General features: G+C 45.9%; 1 protein-coding gene across 3 annotated transcripts in view; it reads right to left on the bottom strand.

The window, feature by feature from the left end:
* The window catches only part of STXBP5 (syntaxin binding protein 5), a 925,152-nt gene that overhangs the window by 416,281 nt on the left and 482,101 nt on the right, over nt 1-26,770 (bottom strand). For all 3 annotated transcript variants that reach the window (XM_082250146.1, XM_082250147.1, XM_082250148.1), the window contains exon 6: nt 327-390. In XM_082250146.1, the coding sequence (XP_082106272.1) occupies nt 327-390 (64 nt within the window). The remainder of the gene's footprint in view (nt 1-326; nt 391-26,770) is intronic.

The following is a 26,770-nucleotide window of genomic DNA, read 5'->3' as shown; positions in this document are numbered from 1 at the left end:
ACACACGGAGCGGCCGTGTAAAGCAGCCCTTAAGGAAAACTAATGTTACCCAAGCCTGGCAGAATACCAAACCCAAACCTAAAGCTAGTCGCTACCTTAGCCTTAAGCCCTGCCGATAAAATAAATAAATAAAGTGGTCAAGTGAAGCTGCTATCGATACAGAAGTCTACTGAATTGTTCCTGCATGATATGTTTAAAACTACTATTCACAGATTACTTGTCATATATGGCCATATATGAATTCTCTGTATATAGTATATAGATAATAGATGATTTTTTTTTTTTTTTGTAGCGGCGTGATTTCAAATAAAAGCAGATAAACCTACCTTCCCTTCATCCATTGGATTATCACTTATGTGGACAACAGGTCCTGGATGTGATTTTGATGAACTGCAAAATAAAAATAGATACAATATTTCTACTTCTATAATGTAAACACAATTTAAATATTATAAACATGCATAATCCGGAATATTACAGCCGAATGAAAACTCAAAAAAAAAATGGAAAATGTTTATCTCATTTAGCTTAGTTTTTACAGTGGTATAATGTTTTATTTTCATACTGAATGGATCAACTAAAAAGACTACACTGCCTTAGACTGGTCACTGCGTCTCAAACATTTTAAACATCCACTGTAAATTTCACCTTCTCCTGTGTACAAAATGCCATGGTAAGTGATATTATACTAGAATACATGGAGTTAGCAGAATAAAAAGTATATGCTCCCTGCAAGTCAATGGGCTTTTTATAGATTTCGATTTAAGATCTATACAAAATAAATTGTTATACTTCTGCATACTGAGTGGCATACATACAGTAGGTAACTAAACTCAAGATCTATATTTTTAAAACTATATACCGAATATATATAAAATGGCATGGGAATGTGAGCAAAAAAAAAAAATGTATGGAGGTCAGATTTCTTTTATTCATGCGCTTTGGCAAAAAAAAAAAAAAAAAAAAAAGCCAAAAACATTGCATGCATTTTTCATGCTTCTGAAGCTTCTGAGACATTTCTATAATTCCAAAATACAGTAGCTATAAGTTGCGCTAATAGTGAATATCCATAAAAATAGGTGATATAGAAAAAAAAAAAAAAAAAAATCCATAAATGTTACAATGAGGAATCCTTGATGTGATAAACACCGCTATGCGTCACCATAGGTAAGCAGAGATGACCCCACCACCACCACAGGCTGAAATGGTCTCTTACCAGCTCCTATTGACCCCGTATCAAGAGGTTAATGAGGCCTGTGGCTTAATACCCAGATGGGGCCTTTATAAAGTTCAGGGTCCTCAAATCGCCACACACCGATATTTAAATGGTAACATTATAGAGACACCCAAAAAAACAAAGAGCTCCACATCGTGTAAGATCGTTACCACTTTTATTTAGGTCTAAAAAGATTGAACTTACGTGGTTAATAGTAAATTATAAAAATATAGTTAATAGTGCCTTTAAACCAACCACAACAGCCAACATGTAAAGACAGCCCGTCCTTCCCAAATCACTTGCAGTGACATCAGCACACCATTCACTCTACGCGTGTCATCATACGTTGACGTCTTCGGGGGTACCCGTGTGACGAAACGTGTAGGATGAGCGGCGTGCTGACGCCACTGCAAGTGCAATCCCGGAAGAGCAGCTGTGTTTACATGCTAGCCAGCGTGTTTTACTAAGACAAAGATAGTAATGATCTTACACTATGTGGAGCATTTTGTTTTTTGATTTTGAAATTCGGCCAACCAAGCCTTTCATTTCACCTCATATTGCTACAGAAAATAATTTTCATAGCTGGGGAATCTTCTTTTCTTGCACTCAAGCGCATTTCTTGTTCAACTATATTTCTCGCACAATTCTCCCATAATTAATTAGAAAATCGTTAATTTTTCAAAACATTTCCAACATGCCCGATCCCTCAAATTCGATCACCGCACGAAAATCTGTTACTGCGGCCTACCAATGGTGCAAAATTTGAATGAAAGGTGGGAGGAGCCTTTAGGAACTTGTTAAACCTGTATTTAGGGTGTAAAATTACTATGTACCAGTCCCCTGCGTACTCTACCACCTGCTGATTGCGGGTGCAATGCTCTGCAGGCTCCTGAGAAATTAAAAAAAAAAAAAAATTAAAGCACCCCGGTACTCACAAGCAAACGCTCATATAGGCCCACACGTCTATGTAAAAACATGATTGCACCACACGTGTGGTATTGCCACATCCAGAGTGACAGCAATAATTCTAGCACCAGAGCTCATTAAACTGGTAACCTGTAAAGGCTTTTAAAGCATTGCTTATGGATAATTTTAGGTACTATAGTTTGTCGCCATTTTAGAGGCACGCACAATTTTAAATCTGGACATGTACTGCATGTTAATGAAAAACAGTTTATATTTTTTAAAAAAATTGTGTATTCTATTGTGTACCAAAAATTATTTTCCCCCCCGAAAATTAGTATTTATTAAAAAGGCTGAACAAACATTGCGTTACATAAAAAATTGCAACAGCCAGCATTTTATGCTCCAGGGCCTTTGCTTTCAGAAAATATGTAGGCTCGAATTAATGTTCTATTAAATAAAAATAAATAAATCAGATTTCAGCAGACAGTTAGTGGTTAAAGCAAACCATTTAGCTGTTGGCTCACAATTCTTATGACCATGACAGCTTGGATCCCAACTAATGACCTGGAATTAAAGCAGTTACCGATCATGTGATCACCAGTTCGATGTTACATAGCGATAACATGCAGACATCACTGTTTAGCTTGCAAATGAACACCGCCACCTTCAGGCTGTAATTTATATGTGGTGCCATCGATTAGTATTAGCGTAACTATCACAAGTAGCAGCAGTATTAAAAAATAAAAAGTGTGTATATATACATACATACACACACACACATATATATACACATTATATATATATATATACACATACATACACACACACATACATTATATATATATATATATATATATATATATATATATATATACACACACACACACATACATACATATTATATATATATACATACACACACATACATACATACACACATATATATATATACATACATACATACATATATACACACACACACACACATACATATATACACACACACATACATACATATATACACACACACATACATACATACATATATATATATACACGCACACACATACATGTTTTTTTTTTTTTTTTTAATGAAACCATGTACCAAAACTGAAAACTGTAGAAAGTAAAAAATCTAAAAAAAAAAAAAAACGCACAGCTAAAAAACTGGATTTTTGCCTTTTCTCTAACGTTCAATGACACAGCTTAAATTCTTCCATTGGGCTTTATGCTGTCTCCCTTCAGGAGTAGGACTAGGTGGAAACTTTTTAGTTATGCCCCTGAGGCAGTCTCAGGAGGTAAACAAACACTCCCTGCTGTAGGACTCCACAGTTTGTAACAAGCAGTGTCAGAAGAACAAAACTCAACCCCAACAGAGGGGCGGGTCCTGTGTCTGTCAGTGAACCTCAGAGAAGTGAACCTCAGAGAAAAAGGATTTTACGGTAAGACAAAAATCCAGTTTTCGATTTCATTCACTGACAGACACAGCTTCAATTCTTCAGACCAGTAGGATGTCGCAAAGCAGTTTCAACATGAGGGGTGGCAAAAACATAGCAAACGCAGAATTCCCAACAAGGCTAAACATAGCCAACCAGGTAACAACAGGAGCTCAACTAGGAACAACTGAAACTCACCACCAGGAAACATTCTCACCCTGAAGAAGCAGAAGCTTCTGCAACCACAGCCTGAAAAACTTTGCGGCAAAACGCTGCATCCAAAGATGAAAGAACATCTACCTTATAAAATTTTGTGAATGTGTGTGTACAGACAACCACGTAGCCATCTTGCACACCTGAACTACTGACGCCTGATGGCCCAGGAGACACTAAGCGCCCTCGTAGAATGCGCTTTAACAGGGAATGGAGGAACCTGACGCTTAATTGAGTAGGCCTGCACCACTGTCTGCCTGATCCACTTGGAAATGGTCGCAGCAGATGTGGCCTGTCCCTTACAAGGTCCACCTGTAAGAACAAACCGAATCAGATTTATAATCGGCTCAGTCACCGCCACATAAACCCAATCGCCCTTACCATATCTAAGGGATGTAAGGCAATTTTCTTAGGATGTGTAGGCTTAAGAGGATTTGTAGGCTTAAGACATAGGGACAGTAGCACAATGTCTTCATTCAAATAAAACTCAGACAACCTTAGGAAGGAACACCTGACAGACTCGCAACACCACTTTATCCCTATGAATCACCAAGAAATGTGACCAACAGGAAAACGCAGCCAAATCCGACACGCGACGTGCGGAATAGCTACTAAAAAGGCACCTTCTGCGACAGAGTGAGCAGAGGAATTTCTCAAATATTTTAAAAAGGAGGCTTTTGAAGCACCGACAGAACAAAATTGAGATCCAACAGAGGTACCAGGGATCGCACCGGAGGAGCCAGATGGCGAACTCCATGCACAAAAGCCACCAACAACCTTTGGTAAAAAAAAAATAGCCAAGGTGTAAATCGGGCCCTTGATGGTGCCCAGAGCCAAATGTTGATCTACACCCAATTGTAGAAACTCCAACAGGCGAAACACAGAAAAGGAGCAGGGAGAAACCCCCCGCGACTCACACCAAGTAATGTACACCTTCCAAACTCGCTCAACCTTCTTGGAAGTAGATTTCCTAGCCTTCAACAGCGTAGGAATCACTGGCTGACAGCCCTCTGTCTTTCAGCACATGGCTTTCCATAGCCAAGCCGTTAAAGCCAGCGACCATAAAGCAGGATGGAAGATTGGTCCTTGAGACAGAAGATCTGCCCTGAGAGGAATTTTCTAAGGGACGTCTACTACCAGTCTTAGCAGGCCTGCGTACCAAGACCGGCGAGGCCAGTCTGGTACCAGGTTGTTTCTGCGTAGCAGTCTCAACAGAAATTGTATTGAAGGAAAGGCGTAAATAGAATGATACTGAACCCAAGGGGCCACCAGAGCATCTGCGGCATTGGCCAGAGGATCCCGAGACCTTGACACAAACCTCTGCACCTTCCTGTTGAGACAGGAAGCCAGCAGGTCCACATCGGGGGTCCCCCACCGAAGACAGTTAATGAAATACCTGTGGGTGAAGAGACCATTCTCCCGGATCCAACATCTGCTGACTGAGATAGTCCGCTTGCCAATTCTCTACCCCCGGAATGTGCACAGCAGAGAGGGCCAGAACATATTGTTCTGCCCACCTCAAGATGCTGGCCACTTTCTGGGCCACAAGGACACTTCTTGTGCCCCCTTGATGACTGAAATATGCCACAGTCGTAGCATTGTCCTTTTGTATCCGCAAAGGTCGTCCCTGCACACAATCCGTCCATTGAGACAGTCTGATTGCCCAAATTTCCAGGATGTTGATCGACAACCTGGACTCCTGAATCCAGACGCCTTGGGCCGAACACACTCCCAAGACACCTTCCCATCCAGACTGGCATCCGTGGTGATTACAGACCAATACAGGGTAAGAAAAGATTTTCCCTATACGTAGAGCCGGGGAGCAGAGTCACCATAGGAGAGAACCCCAACTCGAAACCCGACTCAACAGGATCAGATTGTCCAATGATAGCGGATTCTTGTTCCATTTGATCAGAATCTCCCTTTGCAAAGGACTGGTGTGGAACTGCGCAAACGGAACTCCCTCGAAGGTGGAGACCATCAGACCCAGCACTTGCATGCAAGTCCTAAATGATGATCAATGGTTGGACAACAGAAGCCGAACAGCATCCTGTAGCTTCAGAAGTTTTGTTTTAGGAAGAAACAGCCGGACTGAAACTGAAGCCAGCCCCAAGTAGTCCAGCTTTGTGGACGGAGACAGTGCCGATTTCTGAAAATGCAGTGTCCAACCGAACTCCTGCAGAGTTCGCACTGTAACGGCAAAGTTGGCTTCTAGAGCCCAGGAAGACTCTGCACGCAGCAGCAGATTGTCCAGGTAACCTAGTACCCCAATTCCCTTTTGCCGTAACTAGGCCAACACTGGGGCCAAAACCTTTGTGAACACCTGAGGAGCTGAGGCGAGACCAAAGGGTAATGCCACAAATTGAAAGTGCTCCTCACCCACGGCAAAATGAAGAAAACGCTGATGCCCTACATATATTGGAATATGAAGGTAAGCGTCCTTGAGATCATAAAAGCCAGCAGATCTCCCTGATGAAGTTGAGCTGCTACTGTGTGGATGGACTCCATCCGAAATATCAGAACCCACACAAAGTGGTTCAAAGCCTTGAGATCCAAGATTGGACAAACCTTGCCTGCCTTCCTGGGAACTGTAAACAGATTTGAATAAAATCCTTGTGCTAACAGGTCCTGCCTTGCTCCGTAGAGGCCATGTAGCCGCTCTGGAGACAGGCATAAGTTGGGAGGCAAGGGCCGAAACTCGATCTCGTAACTGAATCAGTTCGTAGACCCATTTGTCCTGAATGAGCAAGATCCTCGGAACCCGGAAAAAAGCAAAGACGTCCCCCCACCCCAAGTGCACGTGAAGGCGCCCCTTAAGGCTGAGGAAGGTTTGTCTGTGGAACCAGAAGTGCCCGCTTTGGACATTCCATTCCAGGCTCTCTTGGAGCCTCCCACAAAGTTATGGGTGGATGAGGCCCTTTTCCTGCAATCCAGACGTACGAAAGGGCCGCTTATGAGCCAAAAAGAAGGGGCCCCATTTACGGCAAGGTTCCTTGCCCTTATCAGCCTGCGGAAGTAATGTACTCTTGCCTCCCGTAAGGCCCTTAATGATCTCTTCCATAGAGGCACCGAACAGACGGTTACCTACAAAAGGAAGATCAGTCAACACCTTTTTAGAAGCCTGGTCAGCTGACCAGTACTTCAACAAGAACATGCGGCGAAAGATGACCGCCGTCACAGAGACCCTGCCGGCCAAGAAGGCCGCATCCAGGAATGCATCTTAAAAATACTGTAACCCTTGGAAGAACTGATCTGCCAGGTCTGCCAGCTCAGAAGGGTGTTGACTCCTCTCCGGATACTGGCGCAAAATCTTAGCCCATTCCGTTAAGGTCTGGGATAACAAGGTGATAGCAAACACCAGTCTTAAAATTGAACCAGCCACGGTGAAGAGGTACCAGACCAGAGCCTCAGCTTTTGTCCACAGGGTCCTTAAAAAAAGGGGAATGTGCCAACGGCAAAAGTGTAGCCTTAGCCTGGAAACCTGAGAATCCACCGACGGTGGAACCATTCTTTTCTTAAGGAGACTCCTCAAAGGGACATCTTCTAGCAAAACACTTAGGTATTCCAACCATGCGTTTTCGGGGGAACCCCATTGACTAGTGACAATCTCGTCAAAAAAGGCAGGAAAGGGAAACACCTTGGAAGATTTGCGGGTGCCAAACTGCACTGGCGTCGCCGACTCAGCAGCATCCCCCACCACTCCTCCGGCTCAGCACCATGCAGCCCCCCTACCCATATTCACCCATGCCCCCAAAAGGTGCCGGGGGGGGAGACCGGGGACAGATGAGAGCACCTACTCAGAGGGAAACCCCGCAAAGGAGGGGGGAAATACAAGGGGGGGGGGGGAAGGACACAGGAGGGGGCCTACCATCCCCAGGGTGGGCCCACGACCACCCCAGCAATTTTGCAGGAAAGGAGGGGGGACACTACTCATCATACCACAGTCACCAGGCGGGTGCCACTCCCAGCAGTCCACCACACCACTTTGGAATGGGGGTGCTGCGACTGGTCGTGACTGCTGTCGTGACCAGGGCTTTGCGACCTTGCGAGGTGTTTCATTCGCCGGTAAGCCCCCGTCTAGTGGGGCTATGTCGCGGCCAACCTAGCGCGGAGCCAATAGTTGGTTCGCACTCGCAGGCTGCTGATTGTAGTTTACACAGGAACTTCTGATTATATTTCACACACGAACAAAAATAAGAAAAAGTTAAAAATTCAATTTCAATAGGAAAAAATGCCAGGACTGCAGACCCAGCAGAGAGTCAGGTCCTTACTCCTGACTAGGCAGGAAAACTGTAGTCCTACAGCAGGTAGTGATGGTATACCCTCTGGGACTGCCCCAGGGGCATAACCAAAAAGGTTGCTGCTTAGTCCTACTCCTGAAGAGAGACAGCATAAAGCCCACTGGTCTGAAGATTTAAAGCAGTGTCTGTTGGAGAAAGGAAGAAATGTATTTTTTACACAAACTAAGTGTTTTGTGTGTATTTGAATGCCATTATTATTTAAATGCATTTTTTTTCCCAATAGTTTACAAACATGTTACACTTACCTGCTCTGTGTAATTGTTTTACACAGAGCAGGTAAATCCCTCGTTGGCATTTCCGGCTCCTGCCTGGTGTCCCCCACAGCAGGCGTGCTCCCGACCCGCGACTCTATGTACATGTGTCAGTCCCCTCCGTCTTCTGATTGACCCACTGGCTGTGACTGACAGCAGCAGGAGCCAATGGCCCACATTGCTGCCAAAAACCAATCAGGCGTGTGAGTCTCTAGAGAGGCAAGGCTCTTGTGGACATCGCTGGATCAAGAGGGGGCTAAGGTAAGTAATAAGGGAGTATTGGTGGCTCCTTCACATAGAAGGCATGAAGGTAAAAAAACCTTAGGTCTTTAAAACCACTTTACGTTTTAGCACTTTTTTCTATACACTTTACATGGAGGCATGAAGCATTGCAAGTTATACACACACACACAGATCTTTCTTAAATTAGATTTATCACTCACTGATAATTACCACAACTGCTTAAGCAGGACGTAGATGGGTTAAATACAAATCAGTGGATCGCAAGTGTAATATTAGGCTGCTGCATGTCCTCCAGCTTTCTGCCAGCACCTCCATACAGACTTCGAAAAACAGAAAATAAAAAAAAAATAAAAAAAACCCCGGGTGGGACTTTATAGGCAGAAAAGGAGGTAGCGTAATAAGAATGTAAAATCAAAAAAATTGTTATTGCAAAAAATCTTTAAAAAAAGTGAGATAATCACATTACAGATTGATGAAAACAATATACCATACATGTGAACCATACGTTCAGTCAGGGAGCCAGGTGGGTCAGACTAACACTGTATCTAAACTGAATATAGAGGTGTCAGGGTGATTTTCTACTGGGTTGGTTACTTACAGTCTATGACCCACCGGGTTTCCCTCCCAGATTTTGTGTAACAAACATATTACTTATTACTCTACCTCTTTTATGCCTATAAATTCCCACCTGGGGGGATTTTTGCTTTTCTGTTTTTCATATTCTTAGGGGTGTGGCAGATGGTCCTGAGGACCTGAACACTAAGCTCTCTATTGATGTCGCTCCATACAGACTTTCAGTTAGAGAGCTGGATGAAGTGTGAACAATGAGGGCACTGATCAGCACACTAATTTCTTTGAGAAGTACAATCTGTCTGCCACGGTGGAAGAGAGGACATGTAGTTTCTTCACTCATAGATCTCTGTGAATGAACAACGTAGACTTTAAGGCGGCTCCCCACAAAGTTGCCCGATTTTTGAGTCCTCAGCGGCTGTGGGGGGAGAGAAACCACAGCTCGCTGTCACAGGAGAGGATGCTCAGGGAGTGGGGGGATGTGCTGGAACATGTTATACTCTTATTTACATTGGTACATGTACTAAAGGTGAACTTCCAGGTCTGTGGAACCAGAAGCGTTCTACAAGAATTATGGTTTCAGCTGTAGCCATTATCCTTGTATCATATTTTTTAGTGTGCGACTAGCTATCCGGTGAAAGTGATCAGCATGGTTATGCGGCAGCCTGATCACTTTTACAGTGCTCAGATGGGCCCCTGCAAGTGATCGGGTCGGCTGAGCATAGGAGGAAGAGGAAGAACAGCTGTTCCTCCAGCGCCTCTGTGACAGAGCCAGAAGAGAGGTTTTCATCACTTCTGTTTTCAGTGCTTTGTTTACTGGCTGTTACCATCAGACTGACTTGGGAGGCAGAGCAAGGATCAGGGCTCAGAAAAAGACCACCTGTCACTGCCCAAGATATCACAAGGAAAGTTGTTCACCATTTGTGATAGCAATAAAGTTGAAAATAAAAGTGTAAAGAAAAAAAAAATTAAATAATAATTTTGAAACGTTTGCAGCACCTATGTGTAAACGGTGATTGCACCACACATTTAAATTATTGCCGCAGATGTCAGTGAGGACAAATATACCTCTAAACTTGTAACCTAAGCTGTACAGGCTTTTAAAACATCGTCTATGGATTTTTTTTTTTTTTGCAACTCCACTGCGAGGCGCACAAAGAAAAAAAAAAAAAAAACTTGGTCTGTACCAACCACCGCTGTGAGAAGACTTTTCAAATCCACAGAAGCTCATCTCAGTCTCTGGCAACATTTTGAGGCACTATGAAAGATAGTGTGGTGCTGCATAAGTAGGAAGTGAAGTCCATGCTGGAGCGCTTGTGAGTGCCGCTTTGAAAAGCAGCTCATCCCGGCTCCGAGCTGCAGCAGTGTCAGAGAAAGATCCATAAGCCACACATGGGATGCCAGACTCATGAGGAGTAAATGGCATCCTCAGCGCAAACTTCGACCCGGCCACACCCCCAACATTTTGAGGCACCTGCCTTTTTCTCAATGGTCTTTTGCAGGGGAGTTCATCTCCTGTCCACTCTTTTTTTTCCAAAACTATTTATTGAGACAAAATGAAATGACATAAGAAGTGAACATCACTTTCAAGCAATACAAAGCAATACAAAGATCATTGACAAGAGAAAAAAAAAAACAAAAAAAAACCAACAGGATGAACCGCAGTACCATGTACTGAAAATAGGGTGGGTGAACAAACCATGACTCAATCATACCGGGAAGTATAGGAAAGTACAAGATCAACGTACGATAGACATCGTAAACCGTTCAAGGAGGTGAGGACAATCTTGTTCCCCCTTCCCTTGGTGCAGGACCATGGTGAGAACACAAACAGGAATCAATAGCAACCTCCATCTCTGTTGGGTGTGCCACGACCGAGGCATCTTCAAGGGCAGTGGTGGCCCCCTTCACATGTCCGGACACCCCCAGAGGGGAACACGCTGTGTCCGGGCACAGGGGGCAACCATTAATGGTGTGTAGGTCGTCCTGGGGCAGGGAGTTCTGAAGAAATCCACTGGAGGGGTCGATGGAGTTAAGCGTTCTGGCCCATAAGCGTGGTCGGGACTGCGGTTTGGGGGGAAACAGGGGAGCACCTGGGAGGGGGGGGGGACGAGGGGGTGGGGGGGTAGGTGGAGAGACAAAAGGAGAGGACGCTAGATAGAAAGAGAAGGAAAGAAAAAAAAAGGGGGGAGAGAGCAAGGAAGGATATACTCAGAAGAGATATGTGACGCCCGTGGCATTAGGGGGGGGGGACCTGACCAAGAACGTAATCAACGTAATCAGTGTTTGACGGGAAAATATGCCCGAGGCGACCCGAAACCGACACGACAATAGCTAGCAGCTAGGATGTGGTGGTCAATGTCCTAAAGTCCGGAAGTGTCGTGAAGTGTATCCAGGAAGCCCAGGTCGTATAATATTTGTGGTGGGTATCTTTAGCCTGCGCAATAGTGTCTTCCATTTCTGCCACCCTTTGGACCCTCTTCAACCATTCCGCAACCGTGGGGGGGGGAGGTAGAACGCCAGTGACAGGGCACACACATCCTGGCAGCGTTGATAAGGTGTAGTGTGAGGGACTTCTTGTAACTGGAGTAGGGTAAGGAGGTGTGGTGAAGCAAATATTGCGCCGGAGTAAAATCAGGAGTATATGTGGTGATCCGGGGAATCAGGGATTGCACCTCCCTCCAGAACGGCTGGACTAAAGGGCAGTCCCACCAGACATGCAAAAGGGAGCCCGGATGCAGGCCACATCTCCAGCAAGTAGGAGAGTTAGCTGAGGAGAACTTGTGTAATAATTCAGGAGTTCGGTACCATTTAGCATAGAGTTTGTAGCCAGTTTCCTGGGCAAGGACATTTAGGGATCCCTTGTGCATGTGGTAGTGAATTCTCGTCCAGTCGTCCTCAGAGAGGCTCCTGCCAAGGTCCCTCTCCCACCTAGACTGAAGTGCCTTCGTGTGTGCGTGGTCAACCGGAAAGAGCATAGTATATAATATGGATATCAAATGACGGTGTGGCCCTGGCGCTTCACAAAGTCGTTCAAATGAAGTAAGGGAGCGGGTCCAATCCGCCACCGGCTGTGCGCTGTGCAGGAAGTGTCTAACTTGTAAAAAGCTGTAGAACGGAACATCTACGGACGGGTATTTGAGGCGAAGGGCCTGTTGCGTAAGAGGGCGAGCGTCAGAAAAAAAGTGACGTGCCTGAAAGGGCATGTCCACGGTGGGCCCCGTGGAAGGGACATAAGGGAGATCAGGTGGGAATTCTGGAGAAGCGCACAGGGGTAGCAGTGGACTAAGTTTCGGGGAAAGATCTAATTTATGGCGGATCGTTTGAAAGAGGCGCAGGGTTGCACCCGTGGCGGGATGGGTCAGAATAGAGCGTGGAGTCTTGGACGGCGTCACCCATGGGAGATGATGTGCGGGAATGGTGGACACCGCAGACTCCAAGGACACCCAGTCCTTAGAGTCAGCATGAGCGTGCCAATCAATTATCCGGGTAAGGTGGCAGGCCCAGTGATATTTGAGCAGGTGTGGCAAGCCGACCCCCCCTTCTGCTTTGGGGCGAGTGAGCGTGTCCCACCGGATCCTCGATTTATGTGACTGCCATACAAAGTCTGAACAGATACGCTGGTAGGATTTGAAAAAGGCAGGGGGAACATGGATGGGAAGGGCATGCAAGATGTAAAGCAGACGGGGAAGGATATTCATCTTCACTATTGCGACCCTGCCAAACCAAGAGAAGGGTCCCTTAGACCACGATTGTAGGTCCGATTTGATAGATTGTAGGATAGTCAAGTGGTTTTTGGCGTACAAGTCTGAAAGTTTGCATGGGAGCTGGACCCCGAGATAGGTGATGGCATGGGGATCCCATTGGAATGGAAAGTTGGTCTGGCAGAGCCGCAAGAGCGAAGTAGGGAGGGAAACGTTAAGGGCACGGGATTTGGAATAGTTGATTTTGAGATTAGAAATTGCCTGAAAGGATTTTAGGGCCGAGAGGAGATTAGGGACCGAAGTCAAGGGATCAGTGAGGAAGAGGAGGACGTCATCTGCGTAAGCAGCCAGTTTATATGTTTTGTCCTTTATGGAAACACCCTTAATATTCGGGTCTTCGTTGATTTGACGGAGAAGGGGCTCTAGGGTGAGAATGTAGATCAAAGGGGACAGGGGGCAGCCTTGTCTCGTGCCGTTCGACACGGAGAAGGCGTCCGAAAGAGTACCATTGACCCGGACCCGCGCAGAGGGGGTGGAGTACAGGACCGAGACAAACCGCAGGAACCGGCCTGTCATGCCCAGAGCCCGGAGCGTCTCGGTCATGTAGTCCCAGGCCACCCTGTCGAACGCCTTCTCCGCGTCGAGGGACAAGAAAAAACCGGGGGTATTGGACGTGGATAACCAATGGTGGAGGTGAAGGGCTTTGGTGGTGTTGTCCCTTGCCTCTCGGCCAGGGACGAAGCCAACTTGGTTAAGGGAGATCACGTTAGGAATAGAGGGAAGGAGGCGATTAGCCAATATTTTAGCGTACATCTTGACGTCCACATTGAGGAGCGAGATGGGCCGGTAATTAGGGACCTGGGATGCATCTTTATTCGGTTTCGGGATGACCGCGATATGCGCCTCTAGGAAATCCGCATGGAGGGAGTCGGCGTCCGGAAAAGCGTTGAACGCGTTTTCCAGGTGTGGTAGCAGCAGATCCGAAAAGGCCTTGTAGTAGCACACAGGAAGGCCATCCGGGCCCGGGGCTTTGCCCGGTTTAGATTGCTTCAGAGCCGCCAAGATTTCCGTCGAAGTGATAGGGGCGTCTAGTGCAGATAGAGCGGCGTCAGGCAGTGGGGAGGGAGAATATCGTTCCAAGAACTGTCTGATGTCCTGGAGTCTGGAGCACTGTGAGTCCTGAGAGTCCGCTCGCGGCAAATTATACAAGCGTGAGTAGTAGCTAACGAATTGGGCTGCTATGTCAGGAGTGGAATTCAGCGTTTTACCCGCTTGATCAACTATGGAGTGAATAGTGTTGGCTGCCCGTTTTTTCTGGAGGGCCCGGGCCAGGAGCTTGCCCGATTTGTTAGCATGTTCATAGAACAGACCTCGGGATAGAGCAAACTTGCGGCGAACAGATCTCCCAAGAGTCTCCAGTAGCTCCTGACGAGCCAGGGTAAGTTCCGCGAGGGTGGCGGACGCTAGGGATCTCTTGTGGGCACGTTCTAGAGTACCAATTTTCAGCAGCAGAGAGTCAACTTGAGCCGAATGAGCCTTCCTGCGTTTAGAGGCGAGTGCCATAAATTCTCCTCTGATCACGCATTTATGCGCCGCCCAAAGCGTGATGGGGGCGATATCCGGAGATTGGTTTTCTGCAAAGTAAAGCTGCAGGCGCTCCGAGAGCGCCGAAATACAGGCAGCATCAGAGAGAATGGAGCCATCCATTCTCCACGCCCGTGGGGCATAAGACTGTGCGGGGAAAGAAAAGGTGACACTGATGGGATTGTGATCGGAAAGAAACATCGGGTCGATGGAGGCAGAGCGGAGGGTTGGCAGAAGGTCCTGGGAGACAAATAGGTAGTCAATACGGGAATAACGATCGTGGGGGGACGAGTAGAAGGTGAAGTCCTTAGTGTCTGGATGCAGGGTGCGCCACGAATCGTGTAGGAGAAGGGTTGACATGAGAGTTTTAATCGTGCGGAGGGCAGCGTACGGCATGGAGGAGGAACCCGCTGAAGTATCCACAAGAGGGGACAGGGCAACATTGAAGTCCCCTCCCAAAATGAGCTGTCCAGAGCAGAAATCCGACAGGCGTCGGATGGTGGTTCTGAAAAAGGGGACCAAGTGTTTGTTGGGGGCGTAGAGGTTAGCCAGGGTACACAGGCGGCCATGGAGCTGCCCTTTAAGGAAGAGGAACCGACCCTGGTCGTCGGCCATAGACTCCGTGACTTTGAATGGACAGTGTTTGGATAGGAGTATGGACACTCCTTTGGACTTGGAGTCCGCAGACGTGGCATGATACGCCTCAGGGAAGTGTGAAGAAGGGATCTTTTGGATGCTGTCGGACCTATAGTGGGTTTCCTGGAGGAATACAATGTCAGCCTTGGTTTTGCGTAAGGCAATGGCAAGCTGGGAACGCTTTTCAGGGACATTGAGGCCACGGACGTTCAAGGAGTATAACTTGAAAGTGGGATGCGTATGATCAGAAGAGGACTGCATAGTTGACAAGACACAACACAAGAAGGGGGGGGAGAGAAAGAAAGCGGAGGAGGGTGGGGGGAAGGGAACAGACAAGGAAGGAAAGGCAAGAGGCTACGGCGGGGAGAAGGGGGGAGAGAGCGGGGAACAGAGACCACAACCTAGTCCGGCCTGCCGAGACAAAACGGAGTGGTACGCAGAGTACAGGGGAGTATAGTGGCTACTTTGAGTATAGATCGGTGGCTTCTTTATCAGGGGGGGGAGTAGACCACTAATTGGGGGTTGGGGTAGACCGAAGCCTCCTGTGAGGACAGAAGTTAGTAGTAGGCATCTAGAGCCTCAAAGGGTCAAGCGTCGGGGTACGCACGGGGGGGGGAAGGGCATAAACATGTATGGAACGGGCTCCAGACGTAGGATAGAAGTGGGCAATGTAGGCGGTGGCCGCGGACAATCAGGGAGTGCACAAGAGGTAGGGTCAGGGAAATAGGAGTCATAGGGCAAAGCATCGGGGAGTATACCAACAGTGCAACATTGGAGAAGGAGGGGAGAACCGTCTGACTACCTGGATAGGTGCCAAGCATATGGTGGTATATTAAGAAAAAAAAAAAAAAAAAAAAAAAGGGGGGTGAAAACCAAACACATACCTAGACAGGAAAACTCTAAGCAATAGTGTGCAATATAACCATCAACGTGAGGTTGTGGGGTCACCTGCAATATCCAAGAAAGTGCATGAACATGTTCACGACCCCTCCCTTCCTCGAGGCGTTAAAAGCAGTCCTGGGAACCCTGCCGACATATGGCATAGACGGGGGATAACCACCCCCCAAACGGGGGCAAGAGGGGGTGAACGGAGCATGTCAGGGCATGCGTACCTTCACAGTGCAACGGACGGGTGCAAGCCTCAGGGCAAATCCGTTGCACGCGGGTAGGGGGTCCCACCAACAAACAACCTCGAGGAAGAGTGAAGGGCCGATGGCATAGGTCGGCAGGCGGCGCCCAATGCGGATGCGAAGCCCCACGGTCCCAGGCAAGGGGTGAGACACAGCGCTTCACATAGGCATGGGGGCACCGATGTCTGCAAACTCAAAAACATAAACATATCAAACAGTAAAATGTACCCACAGGGCGAATGGCCCCCCTGGCATAAATACGCAATGGAGCACATAATGCAAACATAACAAACAATATTATGGAAAGGTACTACAAGCCGACACCTGAAAAGGAGAGACGTACATCCCCAAAAAAAAAAAAAAAAAAAAACCCCTTATCGGGGAGCATATGACCCACCCACACCAGCTTAAAAACTAACAACAACAAAAGAACAGCCGGAATCGGAGATATAGGTAGGGGGCCGAGGGTGTTGGCAGTTCTAGTTCAAAGTTGCAGGCAAACCCGAAGGGGAAAAATAAGGAGACGGGTCGTAGGGGGGAGGGGAGCCACGAGTACATTACCATTCCAGGGAGCAGGATGTGAAGCAACTGAGCAACGGGGAAAAAATGTTCAGGAAAGCAGAAAGTCCGTGCAGCGGTTGCGGACACAGTCAGGCGTGGGTACTGTAGTTTCCAAGGCTGTGAGACTCACGGAATCCTTCCGGGGGAATAGGCTGAGATCCAGACGATAGCACAATGGGCCTTAGGCGTCCAGCCTGGCCCGACGAACCTGTGGCGGTTTAGTAGGACTATTAGCGTGAGGGGGAGCAGCAGGAACACGGGCCTGACGGACCTCAGATGGAGAACGTTGGCGCCGGAACCTGACCTCCTGGGCGTCCATGGGTTCCGCTTCAGGCGCATCGGTCACCAATGGACCTGGACGAAACTCTGCATACCAGTTGGGCAGGTGCATATAAGGAATACCCAGTGTGGAACAAAAGTGGGGTAGATCCTCAGGGACCCTGAGAAGGGCTGTGCGGCCTTGTGTGGAGGCCGAGAGGCAGAACGGGAATTTCCATCTATAAGTAATTCCGTTGGCCCTGAGTGTGTCAAGCAACGGTCTCAGTTCCCTGCGACGCTGGAGCGTGATGCCCGAGAGGTCCTGAAAGAGTTGGATGGGGGCCCCTTCCAGGTCAATGTGGGGTCTATTTCTCGCTTTGCGTAAGATGTCCTCCTTAAGGCGAAAGTCCACCAGACAGCAGATAATATCCCTCGGCGGATCCCCCTCCCTGCCCTTGGGGCGCAGGGCGCGATGCGCTCGCTCCATGTCGATGGGGGACTGTGGGGGTCTATCCAGGAGTGAGTTGAACAGGGAGACTATGGCGGGACTCAGAAGGTCACCTTCCACAGATTCGGGAACCCCGCGGATGCGAAGGTTATGGCGCCTCCCTCTGTTGTCCAGGTCCTCCAAATGGCGCTGCATATCCCTTAACTGGACCGTGTGGGTGTCAGACCTGTAGTGCAGTTCATGTATGGCTGAGTCCTGTCTAGCAGTCACCCTTTCCACCTCATGAACCCTGCCTGTGAGGGAATGGATATCTTCCCTTAATTCCAAGATGGCCGCCCCCAGGGTGTCTTTAATGTCCGCAGCCACCGAGCGGAGATCGTCCATGTTCAGCTGCCTATGCAATGCAGGCGTGGGGGAACTGGATTCCGGGTCCCCGGAGGCTATAGCGGCATAGGAGCGGGCAGGGGGAGGAGGAGAGATCGCGGGAGAGGAGCCGCAGCCCGAGGACGCCATTGTTGCGGCCTGGGTCCGGAACAGCTCCGGAATGCTGGGGCTGAGCTTGGCAGCGGGGTCCCTCGGGGAGCGAGAGCGGGTGGCGGAGGAAGAGCGTGGAGTGTTAGGCATCCTCACCGGCGGTGCAGAGTCAGTGCAGAGCCCGTAGTGCGGTTAGGTCGGCTCGTGGCGGCGGGAGCTCTCCTAGCAGGCGTCCATCATCTCGCGCGGTCAGACCACGCCCCTCCTGTCCACTCTTTGCCAGCTTTATCATCTCTTTCAGCAGTATTATAGGTCCCACCCTGGTGGCCACAGGCATAGCGCAATCTCAGAAAAAAAACTGGGTATAGCACACTCCTGAGTAGCTGGCTGTCTACCTTCGTAAGAAAACCTTTGTAAGTGATTGTTTATGTAATAAAGAAAATTGCTTTTATTTGGGACTTTTTCCTTATTAAGCTCCTTGGTGACTTTGCTTGCTCCCCCATTTAGATATGCATTGGAGATTTTTACGTAATTTTACACAATGCTACCTTTCACCAGGTAAAGTTGGGCTATTTATTGGGACTGCACATGATCCACACCAGAAACTACTAACCATGTCGGTGGCGGATCAATCACAGACTGCTTCTATTTAACAGGTTTTTGCGCTGGGGACAACTTGTTTGGCTTTAAAAAAATTATTGCAAAAACCATCATTTCTGCTTTCAGAAAACATAATATTTTGAGGTATACAATAAAATTTCTGGCCAAAAAAAATGCTGATTTTAATATGGGAGAAATGTAAATTTTTCATTTTTTGTAATGTAGAACCTGTGTAGTATATACAATTAACCTGTGAGCAGGGTGCCAAAATTCTACATTCTGCACTAGAAATGCTAAATGCATAGAAGTATATAAAACAGCAACTAAATGCATAAGAATTCCACAACTAAATGCATAAGAAATCCAAAGTAATCATATGAACATGTGAGAAATGTAAAATTTGCCCTGGGCAACAAGTAGTGTTAGCCTATTAAACTGCCTCCATAGTGAGGCTGGGTTATGCAGCTCTTCATTTATTGGCTATGAACCAGATCAAGGACAAAAAGGGTACGTGGGGCAATATTGGCAGGCACCAGCATTTTAAGACTACAAATTTTATCAAAATTAGAAATATCTTCTGGAGTTTGAACTAAACTCAAGTCAGATTTGGGTTCCACTAAAATTCAAATCTCAATATTACTTTCTGCTAGGGGTGCCTGGCTCACAAGAATTGCTGAACAGAATAATTCCTTTGGCAGGTAAGGAAGTCAACATAAAGATGTATGCTTTTCAAATATAGTAAACTTTTTTCATCTTTTGTAGCTCAGACCCCACATAGCACATACCATAGAATTAAAAAATGCAAAATCAACCTTATGCACTAAGAAAATTTTCCAAAATGTCTCAAATCCGATGACAGCAAGGACTTAATCCCTGATCTTGCCCTGCTACTCTAATTTTCCAAAACCACACCATATACAACATATGGAGTGGTCTCAGCAGTGCATTGTTTTACTACAAGTAAATGACTCTTAGTGCTGCAATTATACTACTTCAAGACCTTTTATACAGTGGAGAATTAAAATTATTTGCTATGCAGCCCATTGGGCTTAATGAGCTCCTAGAGTTTGACATATTTCAAGCACAGTGTGAGAATATAAAAATTGTCATAAAAGCTTCATCTCATATTAGCTGCTGTTAAAGCAAGCAAAATAAGCATGTTTGTCCTATCCGTTTAGGCCACAATTTCCTGTTTGTCATTGTCATAACACATTTTACTTTCCTGACAAGCCTTGCTGGATACATAGCACTTGGTCATCTATTTCTGTTCAAGACAAGCTTGCCAAGCAACAAAAAAGGGAAAAAAAAAAAAAACTGTGGCTGCATAGCAAAAAAGAACTCCAGGGCATTGCAGAGGTAGCAATTATTTGATACAATAGAACACTAGAAATATAAAGAAGTATATAAAAAAAAGCGACTCATAAGAAATTCAAAGTAATTCTTTGAAATTTAACAAAAAATACACCAAATTCAAAATAGAAATTTTAAAAATTAGGGTGGGGGGGCATAGCTTGCCGGTGACTAAGATGGTCGCTTAAGCCTGAAGCTCAGCAGCTCAGAGAGACATCCACAGCCGATAACAGCCTTGCCTGCAGCTCCAGAACAGCCTGCCTGTCACAGCTACTTCTCCCTAAACCATTGGAGCGATGTCAAGAAAAAGGATGACCGCCGTCCTTGGAAGCTGATGGCTTTCTTCAGCCAGCCTGCAGTTAGGAAGGTCCCGGGCCAAGTTGGTGCCGCCGCCTCCTCACATGCCGCGGCTTCCTACACTGACCTCCCCGAAGTGGTCATAGACCATGTAGAGGTAACTGAGGCATAGCTCTAGCCTGACAGATCCCTCCTCTACACAGCCTGGGATCCTCCAGCCCAAAGACCTGCATGAGAATGGAGTCTCCTCCGTTATCTCCTCACAGCCCAGCACAGCTTTACAACTATCCATACTGCATTCCCTACCTCAGGACAACCAATACTTGATTCCACTATGAAGGAAATAGTAGTGTTACTGCAATTTTCCCTGATATCTGAATTTTCCACACTATTCCATACATTCTCATCAGAGCTGAGCAACAGATGAGAGTCCATCTTGTGGAGAATAAAATGGGAGAATGCACAGGAACCATCAATGATCTTGCAGATGCATACGAGGAAAACAAAGCAGATAATGCCTGGATCAAGGCTAAACTTGCTGACCTTGAAGACAGGTCCAGACACAATATCAAGCTGAGAGGGGCACCAGAGTCTGTCCCACACGATTATTTGCTAGCAAATGCCTGCAATTTGAGGTCTGTTATCCTCCCAGAAGCTTCACCTATGGATCTCATAATCAATAGGATCCACCGTATCCCTATAGCCTCCATCTTAGCGGATTCAGTCCCTTGGGATCATGTTAATGAGAGTCCATTTTTTTAAACCAAGGAGCAATTGCTATCCACAGCCAGATCCCTGCACTCGCTACCAGCACCTTATACAGAGCTTCAACTATTCCTGGATCCATCTAAACACACTTTTCAACTTCTGGGACAGCTAAACTCGGTCACATAATCGCTACAAAACCACAAGTTCCCTTACAAATGGTGTCATTCAGCAACCCTCAGTCACTCACAATGGATCATCACATGCCATCTCATCTCCTCACAAAGGGATACAACTCCTCCACACCTGGGGAATCATTCCAGATCCTCCTCATGAGCGCCCAGCACTCCATCCCCACTACTCAGCCAGGCTCGCTCCAGTCAACATTCTGGCAGATATAATCCCCGCTCCTAACCTTTTTTTTTATTTTAGAGTCCAACGACTATGCCGTATTCTCTCCGGGCCCCATGCTCATTTTCATTACTCCAGTGGACTAATCCCCAGTTTATCCTGTAGCATCTTAGTACCACCAGTCTGAGCCCCTGCTACTTTGCTTTATTTTCCTTTTCTGTCGCGCCTCCAAGTAGGCAACAATAATTTACAGTAAAACCTTGGATTGCGAGCATAATTCGTTCCGGAAGCATGCTTGTAATCCAAAGCACTCTTATATCAAAGCAAATTTCCCCATAAGAAATAATGGAAACTCAGATGATTCGTTCCACAACCATTTATTCATAAGTCCTTCAGTTTATAGTCCATATAAAAAGATTATAGCATTGCTATAGGTTATATAACCATAAAATGTCCATCCACAAATAGCACCTTCCACAAGGGGATAAGAAGCAAAATCCAGTAGGAGCTACAGAGTATCAAAGAGAAGAAAGGCGCCTCTAAGTGTAGCAATATGGTTCCATTTAATGAAGGTACAACATTTAGCAACTCACATGGTTGATGAATAAAACAGGCACATCTAAGTATGCAGGCATCCGGGGTAAAGCTGTCCACATGGACTATCTTCTGCACCGCCGGCTGCCAGTCTGTAATCCTGACCGGGAAGACCACCCTGCAGTAAAGCGATCTAAAAGCGAGGGGCAGCATGGAAGGGATGACGTAGATGGCGGTGCAGAGGATGGTCTATGTGGACAGCTTTAGCCTGGATGCCTGCATACTTAGATGTGCCTGTTCCAATCATCAACCATGTGAGTTGCTAAATGTTGTACCTTCATTAAATGTAACCATATTGCTACACTTAGAGGCGCCTCTCTTCTCTTTTATACTCAGCTGTGACTTGAAGCTACTTGTATATCAAGACATCGCTTGTAAACCAAGTCAAAATTTATTTGAAAATTTTGCTTGTCTTGCAAAGCGCTCTTAAACCAAGTTACTCTCAAACCAAGGTTTTACTGTATATAGATTTTTTCTTTTTTTTTTTCTCTACACTTTTCTTCTGTTCCAGCCTTAATTACTTTCCAGTGCACAAACCCACTACTCTCTTGGAACCAACAATTACTTACAGGCTTCACTTCAAGAACGGACTCCCTGCACTTAACTGAGTTTTGCTATTTCCTCTTATACTTCCTGCTCCTGTATGGATACCTTACGCTTCACATCATCATGCCTATTACACTGGTTTCCATTAATGCCAGGGGACTAAACCACACCGCAAAGCGCAACTCCCTGTGGAAAACTGCCCAATCCCATGGATGTGATATCCTATGTGTGCAAGAAACACTTCTCACAATCAGATACGCCCTACTGCCAAAATAAGCATTTCTTTCATATTTTTTAATTCACATTTAACGATCTGAGATGACAACGGTCGATTCCTCATCCTTGTCTGCTCCATAAACAATGTTCTCAATACCCTGCTAAACGTTTACGCATTGAACGCCCGGTCACTTTTCTCACCAAAACTCTCCACAAAGCCATGAAAATCCAGCAAGGACACCAGATACTCTGCGGTGACTTCAATGTGGTACCAGATGCCCAATAAGACTCCTCTCCACCAACCAAGCGATACAACTCCCAAATGAAAAATTTCCTGCACTCTCATGGCCTACACAACGCCTTCCAATGTTACCATGCGGAGGTAAGAGATTATACACTTTTCTTTATTTACCACAATTCCTATTCAAGAATCGATCTATTTTTTTTTTTTTTTTTTAGATAAAGAGCTGTTACAAAAATGTACATTCTTCAGAAATCCACACTAACTTGGTCGGACCACGGGCCAATAAGCATCACACTAATTTCCCCTGCCCAACCAAACTGTTATATTTGGAGGCCTAACAATCACTTGATTCAACAACCTCAGCACGCCAAAACAATATCAAACCAATTTTTCTGAGTTTTTTTGTCCCACCCAAGTGTAGTGTGGAACTCTCACAAAGCATTTATCAGGGCTGTACTGTCTGATTCAACTGGGTTCTCATGAAAAAAAGAAGGACGCCGCAATGCTTAGACACTCTTGACATCCATTAGGGAGCTTGAAATGTAAAACAAATCCAGTCCAGACCAAATCCTTAAAACTAAGACCATGACTTTAAGACAGGAACTTAGATCCCTACTACTCAAAAACGTTGAACGTTACCAGAGCAAACTCAGAGCTACTTCCTATTCAACCTCTAATGGAGTGGGGAAAGTTATGTCACAACAAATTAAAGGTTACAGGGCCAAGTTGAGAATAGCATATCTATATCATCCTTCCTCGAAGCAGAAGCTCTACAATCCCCAAAGCAGAGCAGATGCTTTTAGCTCTTACTATAGCTACTTGTACAACAGAGAAGACAGCTCTACCCACCAGCCCTCTTTAGATAAAATTAACTTATTTCTGAATCAAGTCAATTTCCCAACTGTCTGAGGTTTAATTCTCCTCACTCAATGCCCCTATATATCCACGCAAGAAATCCCCAGGGCCCGCCGGTCTCACCGGAGAATGTTTCAAACAATTTCAATTAATTCTATGTCCACATTTGTCCTCAGTCTCCAACACCTTTGCCTCCTCCTCTGCCTTTCCTCCCCACATGCTTCAAGCTCTCATAAAAACCTTGCCAAAACCAGGGAAAGATCCTAGCTCCCCACAGAACTTAGGACCAATTTCACTCCTGAACCTAGAAGATTTAGGCCAAGCTAATTGCCAACAGAGTTCCTGACATCCTACCGAACTGAACACACCAGGACCAATTAGAAGATGTTTGACAGAGTCCATTTGAGAGATCTCCACAGAGTCCTACTTAAATTTGGTTTTCAGGGTCGAACCCTATCTGCAATTCTCGCCCTTTACACGTCTCCTTCAACTAGGGTGTATGCCTCCAATATGCTTTCACTCCCTTTTCTTTTTTTTTCAAATATATCTTTTATTTTTCCAAACACAAAATAGGGATTACAACCGTTTAAAAAGAGAAAAAAAAAAAAAATAGATATTACTACACAATCCAGTTGTACTAAGTTGCGACTCCTACATACTTAAGAGATCATTCCAGTCCTATCACATCAACTGTATGTCTCTTCAGAAAGGTCTCTTAAATTATTAAATTTATATATCTTTTCCACCGTCTGTAGTCGCTTCAAACATTAGGATGGTCTAATCTAAGTCCCCTACACACGAACAGACAAACAAACGCCATGACACGCAAAACAAAACAAAAAAAAAAAAAAAAAACAAAAAAAGCAAAAGAGAGAGGGAGGGAAAGGGTGGGGGTGAACAGGGGGAAGACTCCCCCCCCCCCAGATCCTCCCCCAAAATTTCCCCCTCTTCCCCTACACATCCCCAATCCTTTAAGTCACATTTCCCTCTCCATCTATACCTGCAGCAGCCTAGCCCCCTCCTCTGACAAGATAAAAGTATTCCAAAGATCCCAGGTCTCCATATATAGCCCACGTTTACACTGTGATGTCAATACTAAGTCTTCCATTCTATTAATAGCCTCTACTCTGTGTAGCCAGTCTTTTATTGTCGGAGGATATGGGCTTTTCCATAACGCGGGGATACAGGCCTTTGCACCGTTTACCAGATGTCGCACCACTGACTTCTCATATCTCTGTATGGGAATATCTGACAGATGAAACAAAAAAAAAAGCAGGGTCTTCGTAAATAGTGTATTCCGTAAATTTTTGGATAACGGATTTCACCTCAGTCCAATATCCCGAGAGTTTCGGACAGGACCAGAAAATGTGAAATATGCCTGCATCCTCTCCTCCACATCTCCAGCAATTCGCTGGTGTACCTGAAAATATCCTATGGAGTTTATAGGGTGTGTAATACCACCTGGTCAGTACCTTAAAGTTAGTCTCCTGGATTTTAGTACAGATAGATGTTTTGAAAACCAGCGAAATCATCTTCTGTTTTTGTGATGCTGTGAAGGTACGGTTTAGATCGTTTGCCCATTTGGTCAACCAGGACAGAGCAGAGTTATCCGGTGGTGATATTAATAAGTCGTATAGTAGGGAGAGCGTGTGTGCTAAAACTCCTTCCCCTCGACAATATCCCTCAAATTTAGACAGACTCCTTGAGTATTCTGTCGGGTTTGACAGGGCGCTCAGGAAGTGGTGAAGTTGTATAGCCGACCAAAAGGTTAACTTAAAGTCACCCTCCTGGTTCGTTAGAGTCTCTACTGTCGGCCAATTACCTGCTATCAGAAATTGTTCAGCTCGAGCACACCCGGTTCTACCTAACGCGCTTAGATCTGGGGATGAAAATCCAGGTTTAAATAGAGGATTGCCAATCACCGGGAACAATGGAGAGCTGGGGGGAATAATAGAGTGTCTCACATTAACCAAATGACCTATACGCAACGTGGTACCTATAAGAGGATGTAGTCTCAGTTGTGAAGGTAGGTCTGCATAGCACCAAAGTGCACCTCTGAGGAGGATATTTGTCTGTGCTTGCTCTACATTAGTCCATAGTTTAAATGTTTGATGTCTGCACCAGTCAACTACCCTACTCAAATGGGCTGCCTGAAAATATTTTTGCAAGTCCGGGAGCGCTAAACCTCCGCATTTTTTTGGCCAAGTTAATTGGTTCCGTGCCAAGCGGGGTTTTTTCTTTGCCCAAACAAATTTGATAAAAAGAGCGTGTATCAGATAAAAGTATCGAACAGGTAGTTTAACCGGTAAAGCTCTAATCAGATAGATATGTTTAGGCAAGATATTCATCTTTATTAGATTACACCTACCGAACCACGAGTGGAGGCCCGTAGACCATTTTTCCAAAAGTGTACGTGTCTCCACTATCAAAGGGGGAAAGTTCAACTCGTACACCCTAGCTAGACATGATGGAATATAAGTGCCAAGTTACCGTAGGGCTCTATTGGTCCATCGGAAGCCAAAGTTTGCCTGTATCATTTGTAGAGATGACACAGTCGACCCCACTCCCATCGCCTCCGATTTACTATAGTTGATTTTAAAATTCGTCAAGGATCCATATCTGGTTAGTTCCTGTAATAAGTTCAGCACAGAGATAGTTGGATTTATCAGGGAAAACATAAGGTCATCGGCATAAGCGGAGATCTTATACTGACCCTCGCCTACTTGCAATCCCTGTATATCTGGATTCTTTCGAATCGTACAGAGAAGGGGTTCCAGCGTAAGTGCAAATAGAAGAGGAGATAAAGGACACCCTTGTCTTTTACCGTTGTTAATGGTAAAAGAATCCGATAAGAATCCATTCACCTTGACCTGTGCAGTGGGGTTTGAATAAATACTGGTGATCCATTTTTGCATATTACCACCCAGGCCTATATGCTTAAGGACCGAAAACATAAATCGCCAGTTTACCCTATCAAAGGCTTTTTCTGCGTCTGTGTTGATAAAGACGCCTGATATTCGGGAAGTATCCGCAACGTGGATCAGATTTAGTATTTTGGTGGTATTGGCTCTAGCCTCTCGT

This window comes from Pelophylax lessonae (genome assembly GCF_965119305.1).
Source record: "Pelophylax lessonae genome assembly, chromosome: 3".
NCBI lineage: Eukaryota > Metazoa > Chordata > Amphibia > Anura > Ranidae > Pelophylax > Pelophylax lessonae.
Note: the sequence above shows the minus strand (reverse complement) of the source record. Positions and strands in the feature narration are given on the sequence as shown.